Here is a 25,013-nt window from a genome sequence, read left to right as displayed (position 1 = left end):
TAGGAGATGGTCTTGTCATGTCTGTATAGATGAAGAAACCAGTCACCCCACTGAAACTCTGCCATGCTGTCTACCCTGTCCTCTCCCTTGGGGATCTCCACCTGGACTCAAGGTATAACCAGGAGGAAACTTGGCATTCAGCCCAGCCCAAGACTGCATAGAGGCAGAAGACTGTAAAAAAGCCCTCCACCCCCGACACTTATATACATCAACACTAACCATCCCTGCTTCTCTCTCCCCACCACCAAAAAAATCTATGAGGTAGGCATGATTTAACAGATGAGGAAACTGAGCTTCAGAGAAGCTGTGTGGATGCCCAGGGCTCCACAGGTACTGCTTAGAGGAGTGGAATTAGAACCGGGTCTACCCCAGCCTCCCAACGTGGAAGAGTTTCTGTGGGTCGGGGAGCGGTGCTTGAACTAAAGCTTGGCTCTCCCTCACCACCACCTTCCTCCCCAGCTGGCCCCAGAGCACACGCTGATGTCCTTCAGGAAGGCCCTAGAGCAGAAGCTGTACGGACTCCAGGCTGACGTCACCATCAGGTAAGCGTGGGGCTTGGGAGGACAGCACCTCTTTTCCTCCTCGATGCAACCACACCCGGGTTTCTGCTGGAGACACGTCTGGTCCCAGAGTCTTAGAGATGGGAGAGCGGAAGCTTGGATTATCCACTGCAGGGCAGGCACCATATTTATGCAAATAGATTTTGTGCCATACTCCAGGATAAAACAGAGAAAAAAACAGACACCTGATTCAAGCAGGATGGAGGTAGGGACCTGGAGTCCTGCCACAGATCCACTTAATGGAAAGACTAGCTCTGTATGGCTCAGCAAAATGGAGCGCAAACACTCTGATGAGTGGAATCAGCAAGGTGCAGAGTGATACGTTCACGGTGATGTCAGTTATACTTTTAAAGACCACATAAAAGTGATCTATACAATTTCTACATGTAGATTGTAAGTATGTGTTTGTAAAAAGGGCAAGAAGTGTCCATACTGATCTGATAACATCATGTCTGAGAAGGGGAGGGGGGCAGGGTACTGAACAGGGGTACCACGGTGTGAGGGTACCATTCCCATTGTAGACATTATAGAATTGTGTGTTTATCAAAACTTTCTAGCAGGTGGTAGAAAAATGCCTTGAGGAGGGGGAGCACAGGTGCCTTTTACTGTTTCACGCTAAGGCACCTTATGGGGCTACTGGCAGCCCCAGCAGAGTGGGGTAGACCGGGATGATACCAGGGTGGAACTTGTCAAAGGGGCCTGCATTTGCACTCTTCTCATTATGGCATCACGTGGACTGGGTTCTAAGCCAGGTTCCACCACTTACTGGCTGGTAGGCCTTGAGTTTGATACTTCTGTCTCCAGCCTCAGTTTCCCTATTATCAAATGAGATAGCCTCTACCTCCCAGGGCTGCTGAGAGAATACGCTCAGCCCTCCCTCCTCAGCAGTGCCCACCCCCATCTGACCCTCAGAGAGAGCCGAGGGATTCACCTACTGCCCACTGACTTCCCTGTGCAGACGGGGAACCTGAGGCCCAAAGAGGGGCAGAGCGGGCCTGGGTCCCTATGTGGGCTGGTGTAAGTGGGTGGGGAGGAGCGGGCGAGGGACATGGGTGGGCAGTGACTCCGCAGCCCCACCCTCCCACAGCCTGGACGGCGTGCCCTTCCTCATGCATGACGCCACCCTGCGCCGCACCACCAACGTGGAGGAGGAATTCCCGGAGCTCGCCCCCAGGCCCGCCTCCATGCTCAACTGGACCCTGCTGCAGAGGCTCAACGCTGGCCAGTGGTTCCTGAAGGTCTGGCAGCACCTGTCCCAGTCCTAGGCATGGAAAGCATGGTCAGGGACTCCATGGAGAGGGCCAGGGGCAGCCCTCAGCTCAGGTGACCTTCACATGCCGAGCTTCCTTGACTCACAGCCAGGCTGGTTGGCAGCCTCCTTGGGCTCCTGCCACTGCAGCCCAGCTATCATGGTTGTCACTACTTGTTCTGGTTCTGCCTCCCCTACCAGAAAAAGTTGATTTTGATTATAATAGTTAATGGCTAAAATTGTTAACACTGTAAAACTCTAGAGGAAGTTGGTTCTCTGGTCTGAAGTGCTACTGAGAGAAAAACGGACTGGGGTCTGGGATATGTTCCAAGCAAATCATTGTTTTGGCAAGCAGACTGGGATAGAGAGGTTATGGTTGGGTTCTCCTAGAGGTCCCAAAGGGCCCCAGCCTTCAATGTGCCTGACTTGCACACACCAGCCGACACTGGCAGCTCAGTCGCCTCCAAGTTCCATAGCCAGGAAGGCATGTGGAGGCCCCATAGGACTGGTGAGACAAACGTGTGTCCCTGTCTCTGCCAGACGGACCCCTTCTGGACGGCCAGTTCCCTGTCACCGTCCGACCACAGGGAGGCCCAAAACCAGTCCATCTGCAGCCTGATGGAACTCTTGGAGCTGGCCAAGGGCAATGCCACGTTGCTGCTCAACCTGCGTGACCCGCCGCGAGAGCACCCCTACCGCAGCAGCTTCCTCAACGTAACGCTGGAGGCCCTGCTGCACTCGGGCTTCCCCCAGCACCAGGTGAGGCCCTGCAGCCCAGCCCCACCCAGCTCTGTCCCCAAGGAGCTGAGCTCCGCCCAGCCCTGCCCCACCCGCAGGGAGACCAGGCCTGCCTGGAGTCCCGCTCAAGTAGTAAACTCACCGTGTCCCCTCTCCAGACCTCAGCGTTCCACATTTGTGAAATGAGGGTAGCATACCCCACGCCTCCCTGACAGGGTCATCATGGGGCCAAGAGGGAAATAAGAAAGGCGTTTAAAATGTACAAAGGAAAAAAAATAAAATGTACAAAGGGCAGGAGCAGGGCCAGATTCTTCGGAACATGGTACTTCCATGAAGTGTTACCTACATGATACCTGGGGATCAGAAAAATACGATTCCAACTATGACAGCACACAAGACGCTGGTGGCCACGTGCACAGTAGTTGACATTTGGGGCATTATCGGTCTTGTCCTGACTAGGGTCTGGAGGGGGATCTTCCTGAGGTGTTGCCAAAGCAATTCCCAGCCATGGCTGGGACCAAGTCATCCCCCGGAGGTGGTTACTACCTGAAAGCTTTCACTGCGTGCCAGGTCCCGCCTCTTTTAACCCCTCCAGGTGCTCCACGAGGGACAGACACCCTAACCCCACTGTATAGAAGGGAAATCAGAGGCTGCTCCTCTCCTGCCTGCAGGTCCTGTGGCTGCCTAACAGGCAGAGGCCCTTCGTGCAGAAGGTGGCTCCTGGCTTCCAGCAGACATCGGGCTCCAAGGAGGCAGCTGCCAGCCTGCGGAAAGGCCACATCCAGCGGCTGAACCTGCGCTACACTCAGGTGTCCCGCCAGGAGCTCAGGTGCCCACCCCATCCTGCCCAGGCTCACCCAGAGGACTGGACACACAGGCTCAGGGTTCAAAGAGGAGAGGTTGAGAACATCAGGCACACCTGGGTTTGTATGTGAGCTTGGCCCTCTGAGAGCAGAGTTTCCTTCCTCCAGGGACAGTTTTGAGGACGGCGTGAGGTTGTGAAGGGCCATGCTTTACAGGCTTCCCACACTGGCCAAAGGGCCGACCAGCCTCTGTCCCTGCCCCACAGGGACTATGCATCCTGGAACCTGAGCGTGAACCTCTACACAGTCAATGCCCCGTGGCTCTTCTCCCTGCTGTGGTGTGCGGGGGTCCCGTCTGTCACCTCTGACAACTCCCACACCTTATCCCAGGTGCCCTCCCCCCTCTGGATCATGGTGAGTTGGGGATTGTTGGGGGTCCAGGGAGCTGCCTATGGCTTCCAGGGCTGGGGGGCAGGCTCCACACCCAGGCTCCCTCTGGTGAGGTCTCAGGGGTGGGGGGAGCACCTGAGGGGACAGGCTTGAGGCATGAAGAAGATTCTCCTGACCTCTGGGCCTGCACGAAGGTCTGGGGGGTAGGAGGAACCTTGGCCTGAGCCACATGGGGAAAAACACCAAAAGCTCTAGACTAATAAACAACTACTTGGATTTGGGGGGGGGGTTGGAGATTATTATATTTTGTTTTAAAGGAAGGGAAGTCATTGGGAAAAGAGGGCAACGAGGCAAAAATAGGGAACATTAAAATCTTCTCAGAGATTACAGCCAACAAAACCAGCTTTCAGTTGGTTGACCGACTGAGCACCTGAAGACAGGCCTGTGTTCCAGTCCCAGCTCTGCCAACCAGGGGGCTTGGGGAGCCCTTGACCTCCCTCTTGTGCTCCCACTGCCACTTCCCTGAGGTCATGAAAGGCAGATGGAGGGTCTCATTATGGCTAAGATGATGCCGTGTCAGTGAATCAGATCTAGGTTTTGGGTGGTTAGCTCCATCCCCCCACCCATGGTCTTTTAAAACCTCTGAAGGCTCAGCTCGGACTGAGATGAAATAACTGTGGCAGCAGTAGCTATGAGCACACTCTGATTTTCAGGCCACAGGAACTGAGCAACAGCAAAAAGTGCCCTAGCCCACCTCCACAGTTTACCTGAGGTCAAGGGGGTGTGAGGCCTGGCTGCTCTGCAGGTTTCACCCTGCTGGGCCCCTCTCTATGGCCCCCTGGAGGGGAAGCTCCCACACTCCACACCCTACAATGACATGTACTCTCACACGCACATGGATGCCACATACCTCTTCACATACCCACCCGCGCACCTGCTTGTCACGTCACACCCTCTCATTCATCTATCTGTCTTTCATATTTTGGTTCTTGCATTAAGCCCCTTTAAGCACATAAATCCTCTAGGTTTAAAACACACCACCTCTACAGTGAACACTGCACAGATCTCTTTTATCCTACACACGCACCCCACCCCCAAACCCCAGGCCCACTCCTACAAAATATAATCTCAAGCCCCTAAGCCCCCTCCAGGTCCTCCTCTGCCCCTCCCTGATGGTGACGTGCGATTCTCCTGCCCATGGGCCCTTGGTCTGGAGCCCTGGTCTGGACCAGCCGTGACTGGAAGCTGGTTGTGGGCCATCTGTCCACAGCCCCCGGACGAGTACTGTCTCATGTGGGTCACCGCCGACCTGATCTCCTTCATCCTGATCGTTGGCATCTTCGTGCTCCAGAAGTGAGTAGGCCCTGACCACCTTCCGCGGCCCTCCCTGCCTGAGACGGGCCAGCTCCCGCCCCCAGCCAGGTGAACGCCCTCCTGAGCCCTGGGCCGGGAGATGTCCTGGCCAGACCACCCTGTTCAGGGGAGAAGGAGGCCTCCCTGTGGCCCCCAGCCCGTCCCCCTCAGCCAGAGCCCAGTGGCTTCTGGAATGAGTACCCAGCCGGGAGCCCAGAGCCAAGCTGGGCCAGGATTTGCTGTATAGACTCTTTGGTGAGTTTCAGCTCCAGGGGGGGCTCCTCTCTAGGCTTGTCTCCCCGCCTGTCACCCAGGGCACAGGTTTCCACAGCACTCGTGCCGGGCTCAGACCTCCCCACCCACCCTCCAGGACGACAGCTGGGGGTGGTGGTCACAGTGGGAGTGGGTGGGTCCTGGGGAGGTTTTAGGGCCAGGCGGGGCCCCAACCCAGCCATGAAGTAGCAGGCTGGGTTTTACTCTTGACTGACGTTCTCTCTCTGTCCCATACTGCTCTGATCCGGCGCATGTCCCTCCTCTCTCCCCCTCCCCACTTTGCTGCACTCTGGCATCTCACAGCTATCACTTGATCAGGTAATTCTGGTGTGGTCCTCCTCCTGTTCCTCTTTCTCCCTCCTTCTCGCCGCCCCCTCTCTCCACCTCCCTCTGAAAGGCTGCCTCCTGAGGAGCCCTAGGCCCAGGTCACCCTCGCAGACACCTCCCCTGCCTGAAGCCGCCTTCCCGTCCTTGCTCTCATCCTCTCCCCTGCAGTCCTCCCTTCTCTCTCCCCACCTTGCCGTGTGTGTCCCTCTGCTCTCTCTCCCTCCCACAGACAGGGAACCAGCATTTCCTTGCAGGTTGCTGACCTGGCTTCTCTCAGCACCTGAGCATCTCCCTCTGGGGAGGGGCTCTGCTTGGGCCACCCCCCACAGCCTGGCACTTTGGGCAAGGCCTTCCCCAGTGCCCGGTGCACAGCCTACCAAGTTCTGTTTCTCCCTGCCACCTGTGGCCCTCCCACTCCCAGTTTGCCTTTCCCCTCCCTCACTCTGTTTATCTTTCTCTCCACCTCTCTTCTTTCTTTCACTTTCTGTCTCTGACTCCCACCCCACTGCTCTCCCGCTATGAGCACAGCCTCCCGTACTTTCCCCTGGGAAATACCCCCAGTGGTTGAGCTTCCTGTCCTAGATGTACCTCACTGCAGAGACACGGGCCTGACACTTTCCTCCTGGGTTTAACGTTAATTTCCAAGCTGAGACCTTGGTCTTGGGGGTGCAAGTTCCCTTTGGTCAGGTGCCTTGGGCCCTCCTAGGTCAGTCATCTTCACTGACCAACTTCTAGGAGGAGGAACTCTGTGCTCACTGACTGTGGGACTGAGCCCAGCAAAGGGCCATTTGCCTGGTCCCTCCACCATCCTCTCAGTCGGCAGATGTCCACATGTGCTGGCTGGTGCTGTGCTGGGCCTTCTTCCCCAGGGTGCTCCACCGACATGCTAGGCCACTCAAGATACAGCCAGGACGGCATCATCGTCTTCCTGGGGGGTCAGGCAAGGCCTGATGGAGGAGAGGACCCTGGGGGAGAAGTTCATTTCCCTGTGGTCCTCATTCTTCCATTCATTCACTCAATGATACTTAGAGCACACAGCAGGCATTGGGCTTGGTGCCAGGCACGCAGCGATAAATAAAAGACCCTATTGCTGTTCTCAGGGATGCGTAGGGCAGCCAGCCCAGCCAGAGGTTGCCTTCCCCTCTGCCTCCTGCTTTCCCCTTGTCTGTCTGCTCTGTTCATCCACCTGTCTGCCTGTCCATCTGTCTGTCCATTTCTGCTGTGCTGATCCCATCTGGAAACAACTGATTTCCCGTGGAGTCTGGGCTCCCTCCACCTACTCCAGCAGGGCGTCGGGCCCTGGGGGGTTGGGTTTTTGTTTCCAAGCTGATCCCCACTTCCCTGAGTGGGGCTGGGGGTCCGGTGAGTCCTTCTGTCTAGGTTGCAGGAAGAATCTAAGTTCAGAGGCCAGGGATTTGGGGCTAGTTCAGAGGAACTGTAACAGCAAGAACTGTGCCCTGGGCCCGACGAAGGAACCCAAGTCCTCCCAGCTCTGCCTGGTCCCTGCATGCCCTATGCAGCCCCACCTCTCAGCCCATTCAGTTTTGCTCCCACCTTGCCCCAGCCATTAAAGGGGTAATGCTCCGGCCTGTCCCTCTCCACTAGGGAATATGCACCCCACTCTTCCAGGGCTGTTGGAACAGAGCAGCAGCAGGCCCCTCCCCAAGTCACTCCAGCACCCTTGCCTTGTGACGCCATGAAGACAAGCTCCCTGCTGTCTCCCCTCCCCTCCCTGCTTTCCTTCACTTCCTCTCTGGGGTTCCTCACTGGCTTCACTCAGCCTGGTCCTGATGATGGAGCTGTAGGCGACATCAGCTGGGACTCCCCAAGATTGGTTTGCACTCCAGGGTGGGTCATCAGTCATGCCTGCTAAGCCCCCACCCCCAAATTTGTCCAGGTGTATAACTGGGGGCACCTGACACATAACTAACCAACCCCTAACCATCCTCCTGGGCAAGGGGAGCGGATCTAGGGGTCTGGAGGTAAGAGGGCTGGAGAGCCCTGGCTGACAGTCAGCAGACTGATTCAGGCCCCAGCTCTGCCCTACTCTGGGCCTCAGTTTCTCCATCTGTACAGTCGGACAAGAGTCCTGCTGGTCTCTCAGGCCAAATCCAGAGAGTCTGTGGGAGTGGGAAGGATCCCTTCTCCAAGGAAAGGTGGGGAAGGACCTGATGCCCACGGGGCCATCTCTGCAGGTGGCGCCTGGGTGGCATACGGAGCTACAACCCCGAGCAGATCATGCTGAGTGCCGCGGTGCACCGGACCAGCCGGGATGTCAGCATCATGAAGGAGAAGCTCATCTTTTCAGGTGTGCAGCTCCGCAGACAGGTTGAGTCAGGCTCTGGGCTCTGTCCTCTGCACCCGACATGTGCAGACGGGTGTGCGTGCACACATTTCACACACAGCACATACAGGTAGGGACACGGCACAGACATAAATATACCCACCTAGCTTCACGCTCACACTGGTACAGGGGCACACATACACATACACACACAGAAATGCATACCCGTCCACATGCAGCCATCAACTCCAGGTCCTGTGGCTCAGTGTCAGCCCCATGGGTAGTGGGCAAGGGTGACATGCAGGGGTGGGGGGAGGGCTGGAGGCCCATCCTGCCATGCTGGTTCATACACAGACCCCACAAACGTTGATTTCACCCCTGCTTGCTGCCTTTTGACATTCCCAGATTGATGGAGGAGGCAGCTGTATAAACAAATACATGGAAAATTAGGTGTCACTGAGCTCTAATAGATGGGGGTGCTGAGCCAGAGTGGGGTACAAGGAGGAGAGAGGGGTTCAGAGTTCCCTGGGGCAGTGAGGAAGGTTTTGGGGCCCACTCTGTGAGGAGGTGATGTAGTTGAAATGGGAAGGAAGGGTAGGAGGGTGATAGGTTTGAGGTGAGGGCTGGGCGAGCAGAGGGAAGGAAGGGCATTTGAGGCAGGAACAGCATGTGTTCAGAGGTAGTGAGGGAGCACTCCTTGCCATGGCTCGAAGGCAGGGCCTCTGGCTGACTCACCCCAAGATGGCGCTGGGGAGGCACTTCGGCCTCAAGTGTGTGGTCAGGAGCTTGGGCTTTGTTCTGAAAGAAGAGGAGGGTAACAGACAGATTTGTCTTTGTTACAGTGGGGCTGTAACAAAGTACCACAAACTGGGTGGCTTAAAAACAGATGTATTGTCTCACAGTTCTGAAAGCTAAGAGTCCATCATCGAGGTGTCAGCAGGGCTGTGAGGGAAAGATCTGGTCCTGGCCTCTCCCGTTGCCTTGTAGATGCATCTCTGTGTCCGAAGTTCCCCTCTTTACAACGACACCAGTCATTCTGGATTAGGGCCCACTCTAATGACCTCATATTAACTAACTACATCTGCAATGACCTTATTTCCAAAGAGGGTCACATTCTGAAGTGCTGGGGTTTAGGACTTCACTATACGAATTTGGAGGGAACACAATTCAATCTCTCTTTTTTTCTTCTTTTGTCGGCGCCACAGGGCTTGTGGGATCTTAGTTCCCTGACCGGGGATCGAACCCGTGCCCCCCTGCAGTGGAAGTGCAGAGTCCTAAACACTGAACTGCTAGGGAATTCCCCACAATTCAGTCTCTAACGAGTGTGGAGGGTGGGTTAGAAGGGGAAGCTGGAGGCAAGAAAACCAATAATTCAGATGGGGATTGTGGGAATGGAAACAGGAGAGGAGAGATTTGAGAGATATTTAGAAGCCAGATGGACCTGGATTCAAATCCCAGCTTATCCCCCGAGCTGTGTGAACAAGAGCATATTACCTAACCTCCCTCACCATCAGACTCCTCCTCTGTAAAATGGGCTAGCTCCCCCTCACAGAGTACCTGTGAGGGTTAGTGCCACGCCTGGCCCAGACGGGTGCTTGGTAAATGCTGCCCGAGTGAAACAGAGCCCAGTGGGGGGGTGCTTGTGGGTTTAGTGGGGCTGGCTCCAGCGACTGTGTGAACATCCACTCATTTATTCACTCTTTTATTTATCCCTTCCTTCAACAGACGCATGCCAGGCCCTGTTTTAGGTGCTGAGGATACACAGATTCTTGCCTTTGGGGTACTTAATTCCTCCTACCCTCGCTCAAAAACCCTCCTTCTCCTGGGAGCCTTCCCTGAGCACCAAAGCGGGGTTGGAGGGCTTCCCCCCGCCTCCCACAGCTCTCTGGCGACACTGGGGAGCTCCTGGAAGGAGGAGTCCCCAGGCTTCTGTACTGTGCCTGGCCCAGGGAAGTCAGGAGGGGCAGGTAGCATGAATGGCAGGCAGGAGGCCAGCACTTCGGCCTGTCAGGTTCTGCACCTCCCCGACCCCCACCTCTCTGTAATGCCAAAGGCCATTCATTCACCTAGCACCTTCTCATCACTGGCCCTGAAGAGTCGCCGCAGGCCTCACCCGCTGCCCACTCCTGGTTGAGAGGTCTTCTCCAGGAACCCTCAGCCCCACCAAGGTGCTCTGAGTCCCCTTGGGGTGTGCTTAGCTCCCCTCAGCAGACCTTTTCTAAGCCTCTGCTGTGTGTCCAGGACTGTACCAGCCACTGGGGACACTGATGCCCAGACCTCATCCCTGTCCTTGAAGTACTCCAGCCGATGGGGGCCATAGATGGTGACAACACAGGTGGGGCAGGGGGGAACAGGGTGGTCATGAGGAGGCCCCATCCCAGCCTGGGGGCAAAAACAGAAATGAGAAGCCAGATTTTAAGAAAAGGAAGTGTTACCGGGAGGTCATGCCCAGGGGACAGGCCAGTGCGTGCAAAGCCCCGAGGAGAGCAAACACGCGCGTGCCAAGCTTAAGAGGGTGCAGGTAGTTCTCTGTGGCTGGAAGGTAGAGTTCCAGGCAGAGGAGACTGAAGTGCGACCAGAGTGTCTGCAGACACTGAGAAGGGCCTTGAATGCCAAGCTCAATAGCATACCTGAAACCCGAGGTTTCATTCCTCCTAGTGGCTGACCAGGAGTGGCTCCAGGCCACCCTTTCCCACCGCATCTGCCAGCCATCTATCCACTCCTCTCCTTCCTGCACTCATATTCTGCCTCCTTCTGGCCCAACAGAGATCAGCGATGGCATGGAGGTCTCCGATGAGCTCTCTGTATGTTCAGACAACAGTTATGACACATATGCCAACAGCACCATCTCCCCTATGGGCCCCCAAGGGAGCAGCAGCCGCGCCACGACCCTCACAGACCGGAGTGGGCGTTAGCTGAAGACCCGTCTGTCCAGCCTGTACCTCATGTGGAGACAGGGGAAGCCCACAGAGCTGGAAGAAGCACGCTCTGGGAGCTGGCTCCACAGTCTTCTTGTTGGCTCCAGCCCCTCGTCAGCCATGGCCTCTCTTGGAGGGGGCTCCCCTCGCCAGCCTCTCAGATGCCCCTGCGGGCCTGGGGCTCCTTTTTCTGGGAAGTTTGGGGCTCGGGGCCTGGTCCACTCCCTGAGGCCCTCCCTTGCATCCTGACCGGGAAGCTTTGAAGGGTCACTGGGCCATGCCATGCCCCCTGCGGCAGTGGAGGACGTGGAGCCTGCGTGTGCCCACGTGTGTCTGTCCTCCTGTCTGTGCTGTGAGGAAACCACCCTCTCTGTGTTTCTCCTGCCTCAAGGGCCTGTGCTAGGCCTCTACCCCAGCACCTCTGCTCTTCCATCAGTCTCAAAGCACAAGGAAGCTTGGCCCAGGAGCAACGCCTGCTACAGTGGTGGAGACACTCCTCCCCTGCCAGCCTCCTGCTGCCGCTGGCCCTGCCCCAGGAGAGGGTCTGAGCCATATCCCCTAGGAGCAGCTGGAGGTGGCAAGAGCAGGCTCGGGGCTGCTGGATCCACACCCAGGAGATCCACAGACTGACATGACCTCAGGTTCCCACGTCAGTGGCCAAGGGCAGGGGCCACCTGCGAAAAGTGTTAGGGCATGGTCAGGGGTGGGTATATGGCCAAGGAGGCCTTCAGCAGAGGGAGCCTGAGGGGCCTCGGCCAAGATGATTAAAGCTGCCATCTTGACACGTGTCATCTCTGAATTGTCAGTGGGAGGGTGGGGACAGAGCTTGCTGGGTTTGGGATTCGGGTCCCATGACTGAGGAAGAACCATTCTCAGAAATGAATGGGAGAGTGGCAGGGTGGTGGAGCCCCTCCCCTGCATCACATGGCACTGGGGCTTCCTTAACAGCACTGGGCTTAGGGGCAAGTGTCCCCATATTGTGGTGGAGACAGTCTTGGAGAGGTAAAGTGACCATCGGAGCCACACAGCTTAGAACTGGCAGAGCCAGAATCCCACTCAGGCTCTGTGTGCCTTCCGTAACCAGCTGGGAATGGTAAGGCAGATGGGGAGGGCTCCCTGGTCCGATGTAGGACTGGGCAGTGGGACGAGCAGGTCCCTTCGTGGCCATATGGAGGCTTTCTGAGATCCCTGGCCTATGGAGGGACAGGCCCTCAGCCAGGAGATGCCTCTCCCCCGTGGCGGAGGTTCAGCTTTGAAGAGGCCCATTCCCATTCCTGGCACAGTGGGGCCCCTGGGCTGAAAGCCAAAATACAGCCCCTGGGACCACAGATGCCCCTGTCTTTCAGTCCTTGGACCTCTGCCCTCTGCCCTCCATGAGAAGGGGTCTGTAAATCCCATCTTTGTCATAAAAGTCTGCATGGTCTTGGGTGTGTCCTAGGGGAAAGGAGGGGGCTGAACCCCAGTTTCATCCTACATTAAATAAACATGGTGCTTCCTGGGAGCCAAGGGATGTGTCTCTTCTCCAAACAGGGGCCTTCTGGATAGAATTCTTGGGGTCTGGCGCCTTCAGGGAGGAAAGGAAAAGAAACCCCTCCTAATGCTGGAACCCAGACTGGGCCCCCCACATTAACCTCTAGGACTGCCCCTCTGGGAACTATCGGGGGACTCACCCTCCTTTCCCCCTTTCAAACATTTGCCAAGTGCTCCCTTCCTGGGGCAGAGGTCAGCTCCCGGCTCTCCCTGGGCATGAAGAAATGTACGTGAAACCTGGACTGTCCGGGCCAGCAGTGGGGCACACTGCCCTACCCAAATGCCCCAGTAACCTCCTCTCCAGTGTCTGGCAGGCCTGCCCAGGAAAACAGAACCAATCTTTCATGCTAGCCCCTCCCTGTCCAGTCAGTGCCCCTGGGTCCACTGGCTAGCATGTCCCAGGCTCCTGGCTGGCCACACTTGGGCAACTTGAGTCATCCTAGGGTCTTTCAGAAGCAGGGAGAAGGGGCTGGGAGTTCTGAGTGGAACAGCCTGTCGGCATCCCACTCTCACCAGGGCCCTACACTGTACCCCTCCACTCCCCAGTGCAGAGGCAGTCCAGCAGTCTCCCCTCACCCCAAACAATGGAAGGAGGATGGAGGCCATCCCCCAGCTAGGCCGATAGCTGAACCCTTCACCCTCAGCTGAGCCCACAGCCTGTGGTCAACCCTGGCTCGTGTCCCTTGACCTGAGGGGTTACTGAGAAGGCCACCTTCCCAATGCCCGCCTCGTGACCTCTCCCTGTCTACTGAGGACAGCCTGACTGCCCTTAACAGGGAAACCAGAGACAGGGCCTCTCCCTTACTGCCATCTCCACAGACCCACTCCTTGCTTCCTTCCTTGGACCTTAGGGGGTGAGGCCTCTCCAGGCCGAGCCCAGCCTCCACCTTCGCCAGGGCCCTCCCTGAACCCTCAGCCCCTCTGTTCCAGGTATTTAGGTGCCCAAATCTCTCACATCCTTTAACATACAGCAATATATACAATCCCTTTTTAGGGGGAAGCAGGATACACCATTCCCTGGAACACAGTCCCCAGAGCAGACCCTCCCCCAGGCCTCAGGACACATGCTTGGCCGTCATCACAGTGACCCCGCCCATCAGGGGGCGGGGACGGGGCGGTTCCTGCAGGATCCCAGCCTCACCGAGTCCACCTGGCAGATGGCTTTCACTTACAATCCCCTCTTGAGTTCACAGCACCTCAGTAAGACAGGCAGAGCAGGAACTATGACTAGACTATTGCTCCTGCCAAGATGAAGAGCTGGGGCTAAGGGGGGCTTAGTGATCTGCCTGGAGCGGCACAGAGAATCCCGGCAGTACCAGTATCACCTCCCAGGTGCCCTGTGCCCATCCGGGCTCTCATCAAGACACCCTTCTCCCAAACTGCTGCCCTCTTCCGTGAAAGCAAATTTCCTCACCTGCCCCACAGACACCAGGCCCTATGGCCCTTCGTAGAGGCAGCAAGTGAACAGACACCAGCCTATGGAGCTGCCTCCCTCTGGCTCCAGGCCAGCCCAGAGCTGCCTCGTTCTCTCCCCACGCCCACCAGGCTGGCCCAGCACCACCATGCCCACTTCACCGTGCTCCCTCCACGGTGGGTACATTGTCGAGGGAAAAACACCTCAGCCATACCATACCACAGACCCAGGACCACACGCTGTCCACACACACAGTCCACACGACACAGCCCCCCGGCGTACGCAGACAGACCCGTCACACACACAAATGATCATAGAGAGATGCTGACACAAAGACAGGGACACACAATGCATATAACCAGATACACAAAAGTCGCACAATGACACGTCTGCTGTCAAGCAGGAACACAGAGCACAGAGTCACAGAGGCAGGAGGGATACCTAGACCTCTAAGCTGTGCAGTTACATTCTTAGGCACACCTACAGCTACTCAATCACACCCACCCCGATGCCAGTCACCACGTCCCCATGCACTCCCACACGCACGTACAGGTACCCTGGAACGCCTGCATGCGCACACACACACCCTGTATCACTCAGGGGCACAACCAGCACCAGGTCACCCCCAATCCAGACACACGGATCCGAGTTGCACACACAGTCAATCCCACGCCTACTTCTGGGTCCTCCCTTCTCCCCCTCCCAGGGCTGATCCAAGAGTAGAACAAAAGCCCTGTGTCCCCTCCTCCCCTTCCCCCTTAACTCTCCTCTCCCCCTCCCCCCCCACCCCCCCACCCCCGTCAGCGTCCATCCCCTTTGTCCTCCTGCAGTTGAGCCTGAGCGGGAGTCCAGGCAGAGCGGCAGGGACATTGCGCCCAGGCTGTCAGGGGTGCAGGGCGGCAGGACAAACAGGAGTGGTCAGTGCACGAGCAGCAGCTGCAGAGAGCCTGGGAGAGGTCATGGCCAGGTAAGTGCCAGGTACATCTGGGGACTTAGGATGCAGGACTACCCTGGCTGTGTCATGTCTACAAGTCTGAGTGTGTGTTTGTGGGTGTATGTGTGACTGTGAAAAAGAAACAGGGTGGCATGTCAACTTCTAGGGGCTGGGTACCTCAGTCTGTGTCAGCACCCTTGGCCTGAGGTGCCTAGACTCTTAGCTGGGATAAGAGAAAACTAGATCAAGCCCTGCCTGGAAATCCCTACCTTTCATGTTCCAATGGGTTGTCCTTCGGCCCCCAGACTGGAAATCCCTAGGGTGGAAACTGGGTCTGATGTCCCAGTGTGTCCACAGTGCCCAGTGCAGGAGACAGCAGGAGAATGAATGAAAAAGTACTGGCGCACTCCCCAGGAGGGGACTCCCTCCCTCTCCCCTGGCAGCCCCCAGTTCCGGGACATCTCTGCAGAGAGAAGTCCCACCTGACGCTGATGAGGCCTGCCCTCTCGGATGTCAGCTTAGAGGGGGCTGCCTTCTCAGCCAGTGGAAAATAGAATGAAGGCAGCATGCTCCCATGACCCCATCAACTCCTTCCGGTGGTCCTGCGCTGCTCCTTGGGATACACCCCAACCTTGGCAAGGGTGGCTGAGCCGCTAGGCATGCAGAGTCTACAGCCAGGTGGGTTCAGGGCCCAGCCCCTCTACTTGGGCAAAGTAGTTAACTTCCTGGGACCCTGCCCATCAGGAAGCTCATTTCCTCTGATGCTAAGACAGGGGATTCACCACACTGGATGGCCCAGGCATAAATAGTGAAAGCCAGACTGACTCCTGGGCAAGATCTGATCTCCAGGGCAAAGCAGTCTCAGGGGAGGCAGAGCAGCTGGGATCAGGAGAATGGAGGGAGAAGCAAGGAGCAGAGAGCAGAGGTCTGCTCCTCTAGAGTAAGTTGCTACATAAAGGTGTGTACTCCTTGTCCCTGGAAGTATGCAAGCAGAAGCTGTATGTTCATAATGGCCAAATCATAACCAATCCGTTACAGCCCTTCAGGCTACAGAATGCTTTCACAAACACCCCTCCTTTGATCCTCACAGCAACCTCTGAAGGGCAGGTTCCATCTATGTGATTGTTTCCTCATGACAAACTTAAAAAAGAAGAGGGGAAGAAGTCTAAAGAAACTCTTCAGGTTTGTGAGGGTCAAATGAAATTATGTACATAAAAGCAACTAACACATGTGGTGTGCTCCCTTCCTCTTGGGTAAAAACATGTAAGGAAACATTTGTTGAGTTTGTACTGTATACCTAGCACTTTTCATACATTCCATTTCACAGTCACCAAGTCACAACAACCATGTGAGAGAGGCATTATGACCGCATTTTAGATAAGGAACCTGAAGGGGAGTAACTTGAGCAGGTCACACAGCGAGTCAGGGGCAGAGGCAGGATTAGCACCCGGATCAGTCCTTAGAGCCAGCTCTTTCCACTCCCCCACAGGGCTTCCTTGAGAACAGAAAATTTACGAAAAAGGTCAACTTCCCTCTCAGCCTGGGCTCTAATCTCATGTCCTCTTTCCCTCAGGGCCTCTGCACAGGCTGTTCTCTCAGCTGGAGACTTCCTCCCTCCACTCCCTTCCCTTCACCTGGCTAATGCTACTTATCATTCTCAGTCTCCTAATGCTCTGTACTTCCCCATGGGACCCTGCCACACTGCGAGCTCCAGGAAGGCAGGGACTATGTCTTGTTCACTGACTGGCACAGAAAAGGCTCTCAATAAATACTAACTTAATGTATTCACTCGACCTACTATGGGCCAGATCCTGTACTCTTGGGGAGGGGCAGACATTAAATAGAATAATCAAGGTGTGGTCAACAGGGAGCACCTGCCGGAGATCCCAAGGAGAGTGGACGGGGTGAGGAGATGGGGGTAGAGTTATACCCCCCGCACAGACTGGATCTCTGTGGGGTCGATTGAATTCCTTGACCAAAGGCTACAGCTCCTGTCAGAGGGCCCTCCTTATACAGATATTTTGTGCAGGTTCCAATAATCTCCCAGCCCTCCACCTTTAGACCTTGGGGAGGTAAAGTCTCCCTGCTATTGGTAGCCATGTGGCACTGCTCTATCCCTGGTGGGAGTCCCAAAACACTGTCTATGCTTTTGTAAATCCTTCCTTTATTAGAATCTCCTTAAGTTACCCCATCTGAGAGCATGCCATCTGTCTCCTGCCAATACTGATAGGAAAAAGCTTAGTACGTCTGAAGAACAGAAAGAGCAGTATGGCTGATTGGGTAAGTGGAGGAGGAGGTGGTACAGCTAAGACAGGGTCTAGACCTTCAGGTAGGCTGGGACTAGCTCATTGAGGCCATTAGGAATCTCGACGGGTGGACGGAAGGAAGAGTGGTCGCATGAATGAAAGCACACCAGTTAAGATAATGCGCGCCTGCCTCAGTAAACCAGTGAACCAACGGAAGGAATGGTGGGTGAGAGGCCTCCTGCCCTCTAACGGGGCCCCAGCCAGGTGGATTTGCCGACGACGCGGTCTGTGTTCTCTGCCCGGCAGGACGCTGGAGGGCCCAGTGCCGGAGGAGCCGGAGCTGGATTGGGGCTCCGAGGCGCCGTGCGCGGGGTCCTGCCACGCACAGCGCATCCTGCACACCCTGAATGCGTATCGGCGGAGCGGCACCCTCACCGACGTGGTGCTACGTGCCGGCGGCCGCGACTTCCCATGCCACCGCGCAGCGCTTAGCGCGGGCAGCACCTACTTCCGCAGCCTGTTCGCGGCTGGGCAGCCAGAGCGTGGCCTGGCTATGGTGCCCGTGGTACCCGAGGCGCCGGGCCCCGCCGGAACAGCGGTGGCGACGGCGCTGGCCGTGGTGCTCGACTACCTGTACGGAGCGGGCGTGCGGCTGCGCGCGGAGGACGAAGCGGCTGCGGTGCTGGCCCTGGCCGAGCGACTGGGCGTGGCAGGCCTGCGCGAGGCCTGCGCGCGCTTCCTCGAAGGTCGCCTGCGCGCCGCTAACAGCCTGGCGCTGCGTCGCGTGGCCGCTGCCTTCTCCCTCGCCTCTCTGGCCGAGCGTTGCGGCCGCGTGCTGCGCCAGGCCTTCGCCGAGGTGGCGCGCCACGCCGACTTCTTGGAGCTGACGCCCGACGAGGTGGCAGCGCTTCTGGCCGACCCAGCGCTGGGCGTGGCGCACGAGGAGGCCGTGTTCGAAGCGGCCATGCGCTGGGTGCGTCACGACCCGCCAGCCCGCCGCGGACAGCTAAGGCGCCTGCTGGAGCACGTGCGCCTGCCCTTGCTGGCGCCCGCCTATTTCCTGGAGAAGGTAGAGGCTGACGAGTTGTTGCAGGCCTGCGGTGAGTGCCGCCCGCTGCTGCTAGAGGCCCGTGCCTGCTTCATCCTGGGCCGCGAGACCGGCACACTGCGGGCCCGGCCGCGCAGGTACGCCCTGCCCCCTCCCTCCCAGCTGCCCCTTGCCTCCTGCCCTGCGTTATTTCCTGTTATTCCCTTGTTCAACTGCTCTCTCAATCCGCCATCATCCTTTAATCCTATCACTTGATCATGCTTCTTGAATGAGACTGTCATACATACAACAGACATTTCATAGGCTTGGTGCTGGGTCCTTAAAGAGTTCATAGTCCAATGGGGGAAATGCAGGGATCTCACATCTCGTGCACATTCTGCCTCAGTGCAGACTCAGGAGTGACTTGGAAACACCCTTTACCCTCAGGGAGCACAGTCTAGTAAGGGGTATAAATAGGCAGGGCTTGGGGGGAAAAAAAGAAAGGCTTATTCCCACCCCTGGAACACCAGACCAGAAGACTTCGGGTGGAGTAGTCAAGATGGTCTGTCACCCTCACAGGAATAAGGGACAGACTCTGTCTTACTCATCACTGTATCTCCAACAGTAAGCTCAGGGCCTGGTGCAAGATGTTCAATATTTGTCAAAGGAATTAGGTAGGAATTGGCTAAAGGGTTTGGAAATTCTGGTGGGGTCAGTGGGAGGGAGAATGATTTGCTGAAAGGGCGTGTAGCCTGGTTCAATGGATTTAGTGATTAGGGGATAAGTTTAGGAGATGGTTATAGGAGGAGGGACACAGCAAAATTAGTCCACGATGGAGGTCAGAAAAGGGTGAAGAGAATTAGTGGCACACCAACTTGGGCTTGAATTCCACCTCTGTCTCCTACAGCTACATGACTTTTGCAAGCCAAAGTCAGGATTAAACAAGGTGATTTTTCTAGGTAAGGGTAAGGACTCTGTAAAGATTCTTTTCTTGTAACTTAGAGGTCAGTAGAACGGGGTAAGGAGTAGTGCCCCTCTTCCCCTCAGTAGCCAGAGGGGAGGCTGAAAGTGGCAGAGTCCAGCATGCGGAGGGTGGGGAGCAGAAGCGCACAGAAGGGCAGCAGGACCATATAGTGCAGTCCATGAGCGGGTGAAATAGGGCTGAAACACGTGTGTGGGTTAACCGGCATTGGGCTTGTCCCCACGCCAGATTCATGGACCTAGCTGAAGTGATCGTGGTCATCGGCGGTTGCGATCGCAAGGGGCTCCTTAAGCTGCCGTTCGCCGACGCCTACCATCCCGACAGCCGGCGCTGGACCCCACTGCCCAGCGTGCCCGGCTTCGCGCGCTCAGAGTTCGCGACCTGCACTCTCCGCAATGACATCTATGTCTCTGGTGAGGGCGGAGCCATAGCCGGAGTCCCACAGGATTGGCTCATCACTTCCCGTGCGCCGCCCTCTGTTCTTCCCTCCAACCAGACTATAGGAGCAGATCGGTCCTGATAACCTACAGTTACTGGCTGAGGTGGTACTGCAGAGCCAATCACTGGTGTGACTCCACCCTTGCAATGTTGACTTCAACTCAGATTAGTACTCATCACTTCTCTTTAGCCTAGCATGTGCTGTGCATTATGCTAAGCAGCTTACATTAGTTATTTAATTCCCATTACAACCCAATTTTATAGGGAAATTAAGAATTTCCCCTGTTGTCTTGACAGTGGCAAAGATCGGTTTGATACCAATGGATGGTGCCCTCCCTGAGATTCGAGCCCTAGAGACTCAGAGAATAAAACACAGTCCCTGCTCCCCTGGGGATAGCAAGAGGGCCTGGGAACAACAGCTGCTTCTCTCTCCCTAGGAGGCCACATCAACAGCCGTGATGTGTGGATGTTTAGCTCCCATCTGCACACTTGGATCAAGGTGGCCTCGCTGCACAAGGGCAGGTGGAGGCACAAGATGGCGGTCGTGCAGGGGCAGGTAGGGACACCCGGCAGCTGCTGCCTTGGGCTCAAGGTAGAGATCTATGGACTAACTGGGGGAAGTCCCTTTACAATCTGCTCTCTGTAAGAAGGGATCTGAGGCCCCCAAAAGAAAAAAGGACTTGCCCAAAGTTGCATAATGATGCTAATGCTAATAATGATAGTAATTACTGTAATAGTACAGCCTAGTAGCAGGTGGTCAAGGGTGTGCGCTCTGGGGCCGACGAGCCTCGGTTTGAATCTTGACTCTGCCACTTAAGACCAAAAAGAAAAAGGAAAAAAAAAATCTGCCAATTATCTTTGCAAGCTACATCCCGAATTCAGAAATGCAAATAAAAGTGCTTCTTAGCATCACTTAAGTAAGGTGGTAAACCTTTAAGAAATTAGTAGGTATTTTTATTAAGCATCAACTTGGTGCCAGTTATTTTACAGATCTAATCTGTATTCAACACCCATCCTACAAACCAGTATCATCCGGTTAGTACAGGAAAATCGGCTAAGGGAGGTTCAATAATGGGGAGTCAGGACGCGGAGCCAGGAGCTGGGATGCGCCCCTGGTGGGATAGCTTCTCCACACACAGCCAGAGGCTGCGGGGCCGAGACGCAGACAGCCCTGACTCTTGGCGATGCCCTCATCCACAGCTGTTCGTGGTGGGCGGCTTCGACGGCCTGCGGCGCCTGTGCAGCGTAGAGCGCTATGACCCCTTCTCCAACACCTGGGCTGCTGCGGCCCCGCTCCTAGAGGCAGTGAGCTCAGCTGCTGTGGCACCCTGCGCCGGCCGGCTCTACGTGATGGGGGGCGCCGGGCGGGACGGCGTCAACACCAACAAGGTGAGCTGAGAGGATGGTGGAGGCCTGCTGTGTGCCTGGCGCAGAGCAGGGTCTTTCATGTCCTCGTCCACGCACTGAGGAGTCATCCCCATGTTTCAGGCAAGGAAATGAATTCAGAGAGATGACCCAAAGGTCACACAGTAGGTCTGGACCCGAATGTTTGGGCTGGTGCCATATGGGTTTCATAGATCTAAAAAATTAAGTGAGGGCAAGGGTGGGACTAGTTAAAATGCTTTTCCTCCATTCCAAAATACAATACACTTGGGACTTCCCTGGCAGTCCAGTGGTTAAGACTCTGCACTTCCACTGCAGGGGGCATAGATTCGATCCCTGGTCAGGGAACTAAGATCCCACATGCCACGTGGTGTGGCCAAAAAAACCCAAAAAACCATTATTAAAAATTTAGAAAACAGAGAAATAGAAAAAAGAATCATCCATAATCTCACCACCTAAGGATAACTACTACCATTAATATTTGGTGCAATGCCTTCTAAGCTTCCTCTGAGTTGACTTTTGCTTTTGTTTTAGTTTTAGTAAAATTTTGTATTCTGTTTTTTCTTGTTCCAAGTATAAGCACTTTCTACATGCTTAGAAACTCTTCACAGCCATCATTTCAATGTCTACCAAGTTTTCTATTGTACATTTAGGCTTTCTGTGACTAAAAACTGATCTTCGTTGTGGCAGCTCCCTCCCCACCCTGATGGCCTCACAGGCATGTGATCCTGAGATATGACTCTTTCCCAAACTAGGATCTCTCACCCTCCTCATTCCCCCTCCACTCCCAGCACACCTTCCTGGGCTGGCTGGGGGAATGCCCTTTAGCACCTTCTTGTGCACCACTGACATGAATAGGCCATTCTGGGGGTTTCCAAGGACACAACTGAGGAAGTAGGGAGTAAGGTGAGCAGGCAACTACAGGTATGAACCCTCAGAAATTGTAGGCGTCATAAACACCTGTGAGCCTAGGAGGCCTGTGGACAGCTATAGAAATGGGGGCTGCAAGACATCCCAGCTGGAATCTGGTCATGACCTCAGCACACCAGGGAGGAAGAGGGTTGACAGTATATGCAGCCAGGAATGCACCTCCATGGGGGACCTGCTCTGCGAGCCCATGCAGACGGTATCTCCACCTCCTGGGATACAGACCTCTTCCTGGACCTTGAAAGATGAGGAGGCTTTTGACAATGGGAGTCCAGGGGGAGGAGCTGGAATATAGAACCAGACTGAGCACACGTGAGGGGAGACACACATGCTCAGGCCTGGTGGACATAGGCATATGTGTTGAATGAGTCCCCTTGACCGAGAGAGATAGGAGGTGTGGGCAGCAGGGCAGTTGAGGGGCAAGGCTTCACCTCTGCCACTCCTTCCTCTCAGGTGCAGTGCTTTGACCCCAAGGAGGACCAGTGGAGCCTGCGGTCACCAGCGCCCTTCTCGCAGCGGTGTCTCGAGGCTGTCGCCCTGGAGGATACCATCTATGTGGTTGGGGGCCTCATGAGCAAAATCTTCACCTACAACCCTGGGATGGATGTCTGGGGGGAGGCAGCTGTCCTCCCCAGCCCTGTGGTAAGTGGAGGGGCCTGGGCACAGCCCTGGCACTGGTTCCATTTAGGAGTAAAAACCCACTTCTAAGGATCTGGTTCTCAGAGGTAGCGAGTCCTGTGTCTGACTCCATGCTAGGCGGTTTTACTAGGCGGTAGTTCTCTAGCTTTGTCTCACAGCGATAATCAGCCTTGGGCTTCAAAGATAAGGAGACTGGCCTTAGAGAGGTTGAGGCCACCAGTTAAAGCCATGTAAGGCAGAACCTAGAACCCCAGTCCCAAGTGCTATAGCTTTGGATGGGGGGCTTGGTTTCAATGACCCTGCAGTCTCTCCTGATCTGTAGGCCACCAGGTGGTAGCTTACTGTTGGAGGAGGGGGGAGGATGGAGAGGGGACTTGGTAAGTTTCCCTTGCCTCAGTGATATCAGAGAAGGGAGGTCTAGGCCCTGGACGCTCCACACCTGCATTTCTTGCCTCCCGGCACTGTTCTGTTCCCTCTCCAAAGAGACTATATAGGGGTATGGATGGATTGGTGATCCCTGCCAGTTCTGACCTCCAGTGATTCTAAGAGCCTGAGATTTCTGGCTTCTCTGAGTCTGGTGGTAATTATTATTGGAGTGCTTACTATATTTCAGGCACTATGTAAAATGCTTTACATGCTTAATCTCATTAACTGTTAAGGGAACCTTATGAAGAAGGTACTATTATTATTCTTACTTTGCAGATGAGGAAACTGAGGCCCAGAAACGTGAAGTGACTTATCTAAGGCCATTCATTTAGTAAGGGTCAAGCCAGAGCTTGAAGTCAGGTCCACCCAATTCTTACCTCTCTACCTTCCAGACTGCCTACTCATATTCTGTGGGTCAAGGTTTTGTTGTCTGGCCTGGCCAGCTAGGGACAGAGGGAGCTCCAGGCTGGACCCTATAGCTAATTGTCTGTCTGTCTGTCCACCCAGGAGAGCTGTGGCGTGACTGTGTGTGATGGGAAAGTCCACATCCTTGGCGGGCGGGATGATCATGGGGAAAGCACCGACAGGATCTTCACCTTTGACCCCAGCAGTGGGCAGGTGGAGGCCCAGCCATCCCTGCAGCGCTGCACCAGCTCCCATGGCTGCGTCACCATCGTCCAGAGCCTGGGCAGGTGACTCATACTTGAACCAGGAGGTGGGGAGGGGAGGGAGAACTCAGGTTCACCACTGCTCCCCTCATGGCACCTCGGTGTAAACAGCCTCTTAGCTTACTGCCCCTTTTCTTGTAGAAATAAAACCTCCTTCAAAGGTTGGGTCTGTGTTCCAGCTCAAGCCTCCTTTGCCTGGAGAAGTAATGCCCAGTATCTGCTCCCTGCTTTGACTCTTTACAAAACACCTTCATATGTTATTACCTCGTTTACCTTCATAATAGCAGCGTGGACATTTTAAAAAATTATGAAATATTTCATGCATAAAAAGAAGAAATATATTTTGTACAGTTTAAGAATTATAATAAAATAAATGTGTTCCCACGACCTAGCTTAAGACATAGATCACTAGCTTAAGAAATGCCTTTGTAGGCCCCTCTATTTCCAAACCCATCCCTTTGCACATTCCTCCCAAGAATTGTCACTATTCTTAAATTTCAGATTATCGGCACTTAAAAAAAAAAACTTTTAGTGAGCTAGTTACTAATATCTGTATTTTACAGAGAAGCAACTGATTTTAAAAGATAAGGAGACTCACCCAAGGCCACATACTTAGTAAGAGGCAGAATCTATGACTCATAGATTCCATGAAGCTTTAGAATCTATGAGACACTTCTGGCCAGGATGGTTCTCCCTTTCTAAACCACCCTCTCCAATTCAAACACCTATAGCAATGATAGATAAAATTAAAAGCCAGACAACTGAGGCATAGGCTTGTAAGTAAGCAAACATGTCTGAGGACCAGAAACAGAATTGTAAAACATAAGGCAGAAGCTCAAGCTTCTAAATTCAGATTCTGGGATAAAGGCTTTAAAACCAGGATCACTGCTAGAAGCCTGGGCCAAGGTGGGGCTCCCCCGCTCATGAAAGAAGCTGAAACAAAACAGAACAGTTGTAGAACCCCAAGCAGCCTCGGGGGTCAAGACTCGCAGTAAACTGGAGGCCCCCGGTAGTGGGCACCAGAGCCACAGGCCTCTAAGACACCAATGAGCCCAGCTTTGCACCTGGATGTGTGAGATCCCCAACATCAACGTGGGGTACAAGCTCCTGATGCCATTGTAAGCGCCTGGGTTGGTCTGGGGCTGAAGGGCAGCAACATAAAACTGCTGGGTCGGGAGGGGTGAACTCAGTAGAAAGAGAGGGAACAAAGGACTGATGCCACAGACTCTGTGAATCAAGGCCCAGCGGTTCAGATTCTGTGCCTGTATTTCTGAGGCCCAGAGGAGCTAGCCAGGCCCCACCTGGGGCTCCCCTTATTTGCACTCAGATTGCCTTCTGAAGAGCTGTCATCTGCTCCTCCATCTCCTCCAGCACAGGGCCAGCACTAAGCCCCTAGCCATCTTCCAAAGCCCCAGGGCCCTGTCTGCGGGATCTCTCCAGCTGGGGCTGACCCATCACAGAGCAGCATAAAGGCCCGGGTCCCAGCTGAGCTCCTACCCTCCGA

General features: G+C 55.1%; 2 protein-coding genes across 3 annotated transcripts in view; both read left to right on the top strand.

Moving 5' to 3' along the window:
• Window positions 1–14,520, top strand: part of GDPD5 (glycerophosphodiester phosphodiesterase domain containing 5) — a 92,399-nt gene extending 77,879 nt beyond the window's left edge. For both annotated transcript variants that reach the window (XM_022593846.2, XM_089915320.1), the window contains 8 exons: window positions 460–542; window positions 1,648–1,798; window positions 2,350–2,568; window positions 3,219–3,376; window positions 3,617–3,764; window positions 5,011–5,093; window positions 7,889–8,001; window positions 10,744–14,520. In XM_022593846.2, coding sequence (XP_022449554.1) covers window positions 460–542; window positions 1,648–1,798; window positions 2,350–2,568; window positions 3,219–3,376; window positions 3,617–3,764; window positions 5,011–5,093; window positions 7,889–8,001; window positions 10,744–10,892 — 1,104 coding nt within the window. In that variant the 3' untranslated portion in view covers window positions 10,893–14,520. The remainder of the gene's footprint in view (window positions 1–459; window positions 543–1,647; window positions 1,799–2,349; window positions 2,569–3,218; window positions 3,377–3,616; window positions 3,765–5,010; window positions 5,094–7,888; window positions 8,002–10,743) is intronic.
• Window positions 14,521–15,671: 1,151 nt separating this feature from the next.
• KLHL35 (kelch like family member 35) lies at window positions 15,672–23,612 on the top strand. Its single transcript, XM_022593842.3, has 6 exons — window positions 15,672–18,204; window positions 19,257–19,441; window positions 19,904–20,022; window positions 20,667–20,855; window positions 22,230–22,418; window positions 23,349–23,612. The coding sequence occupies exons 1-6, from the start codon at window positions 17,171–17,173 to the stop codon at window positions 23,535–23,537; spliced, it is 1,905 nt and encodes a 634-aa protein (XP_022449550.1). The 5' UTR covers window positions 15,672–17,170; the 3' UTR covers window positions 23,538–23,612.
• Window positions 23,613–25,013: the final 1,401 nt, after the last annotated feature.

Source organism: Delphinapterus leucas, chromosome 7 (assembly GCF_059928025.1).
Source record: "Delphinapterus leucas isolate spDelLeu-1000000601 "Yukka" chromosome 7, BTC_Dleu_Yukka2, whole genome shotgun sequence".
In the NCBI taxonomy this organism is placed as follows: domain Eukaryota; kingdom Metazoa; phylum Chordata; class Mammalia; order Artiodactyla; family Monodontidae; genus Delphinapterus; species Delphinapterus leucas.
Note: the sequence above shows the minus strand (reverse complement) of the source record. Positions and strands in the feature narration are given on the sequence as shown.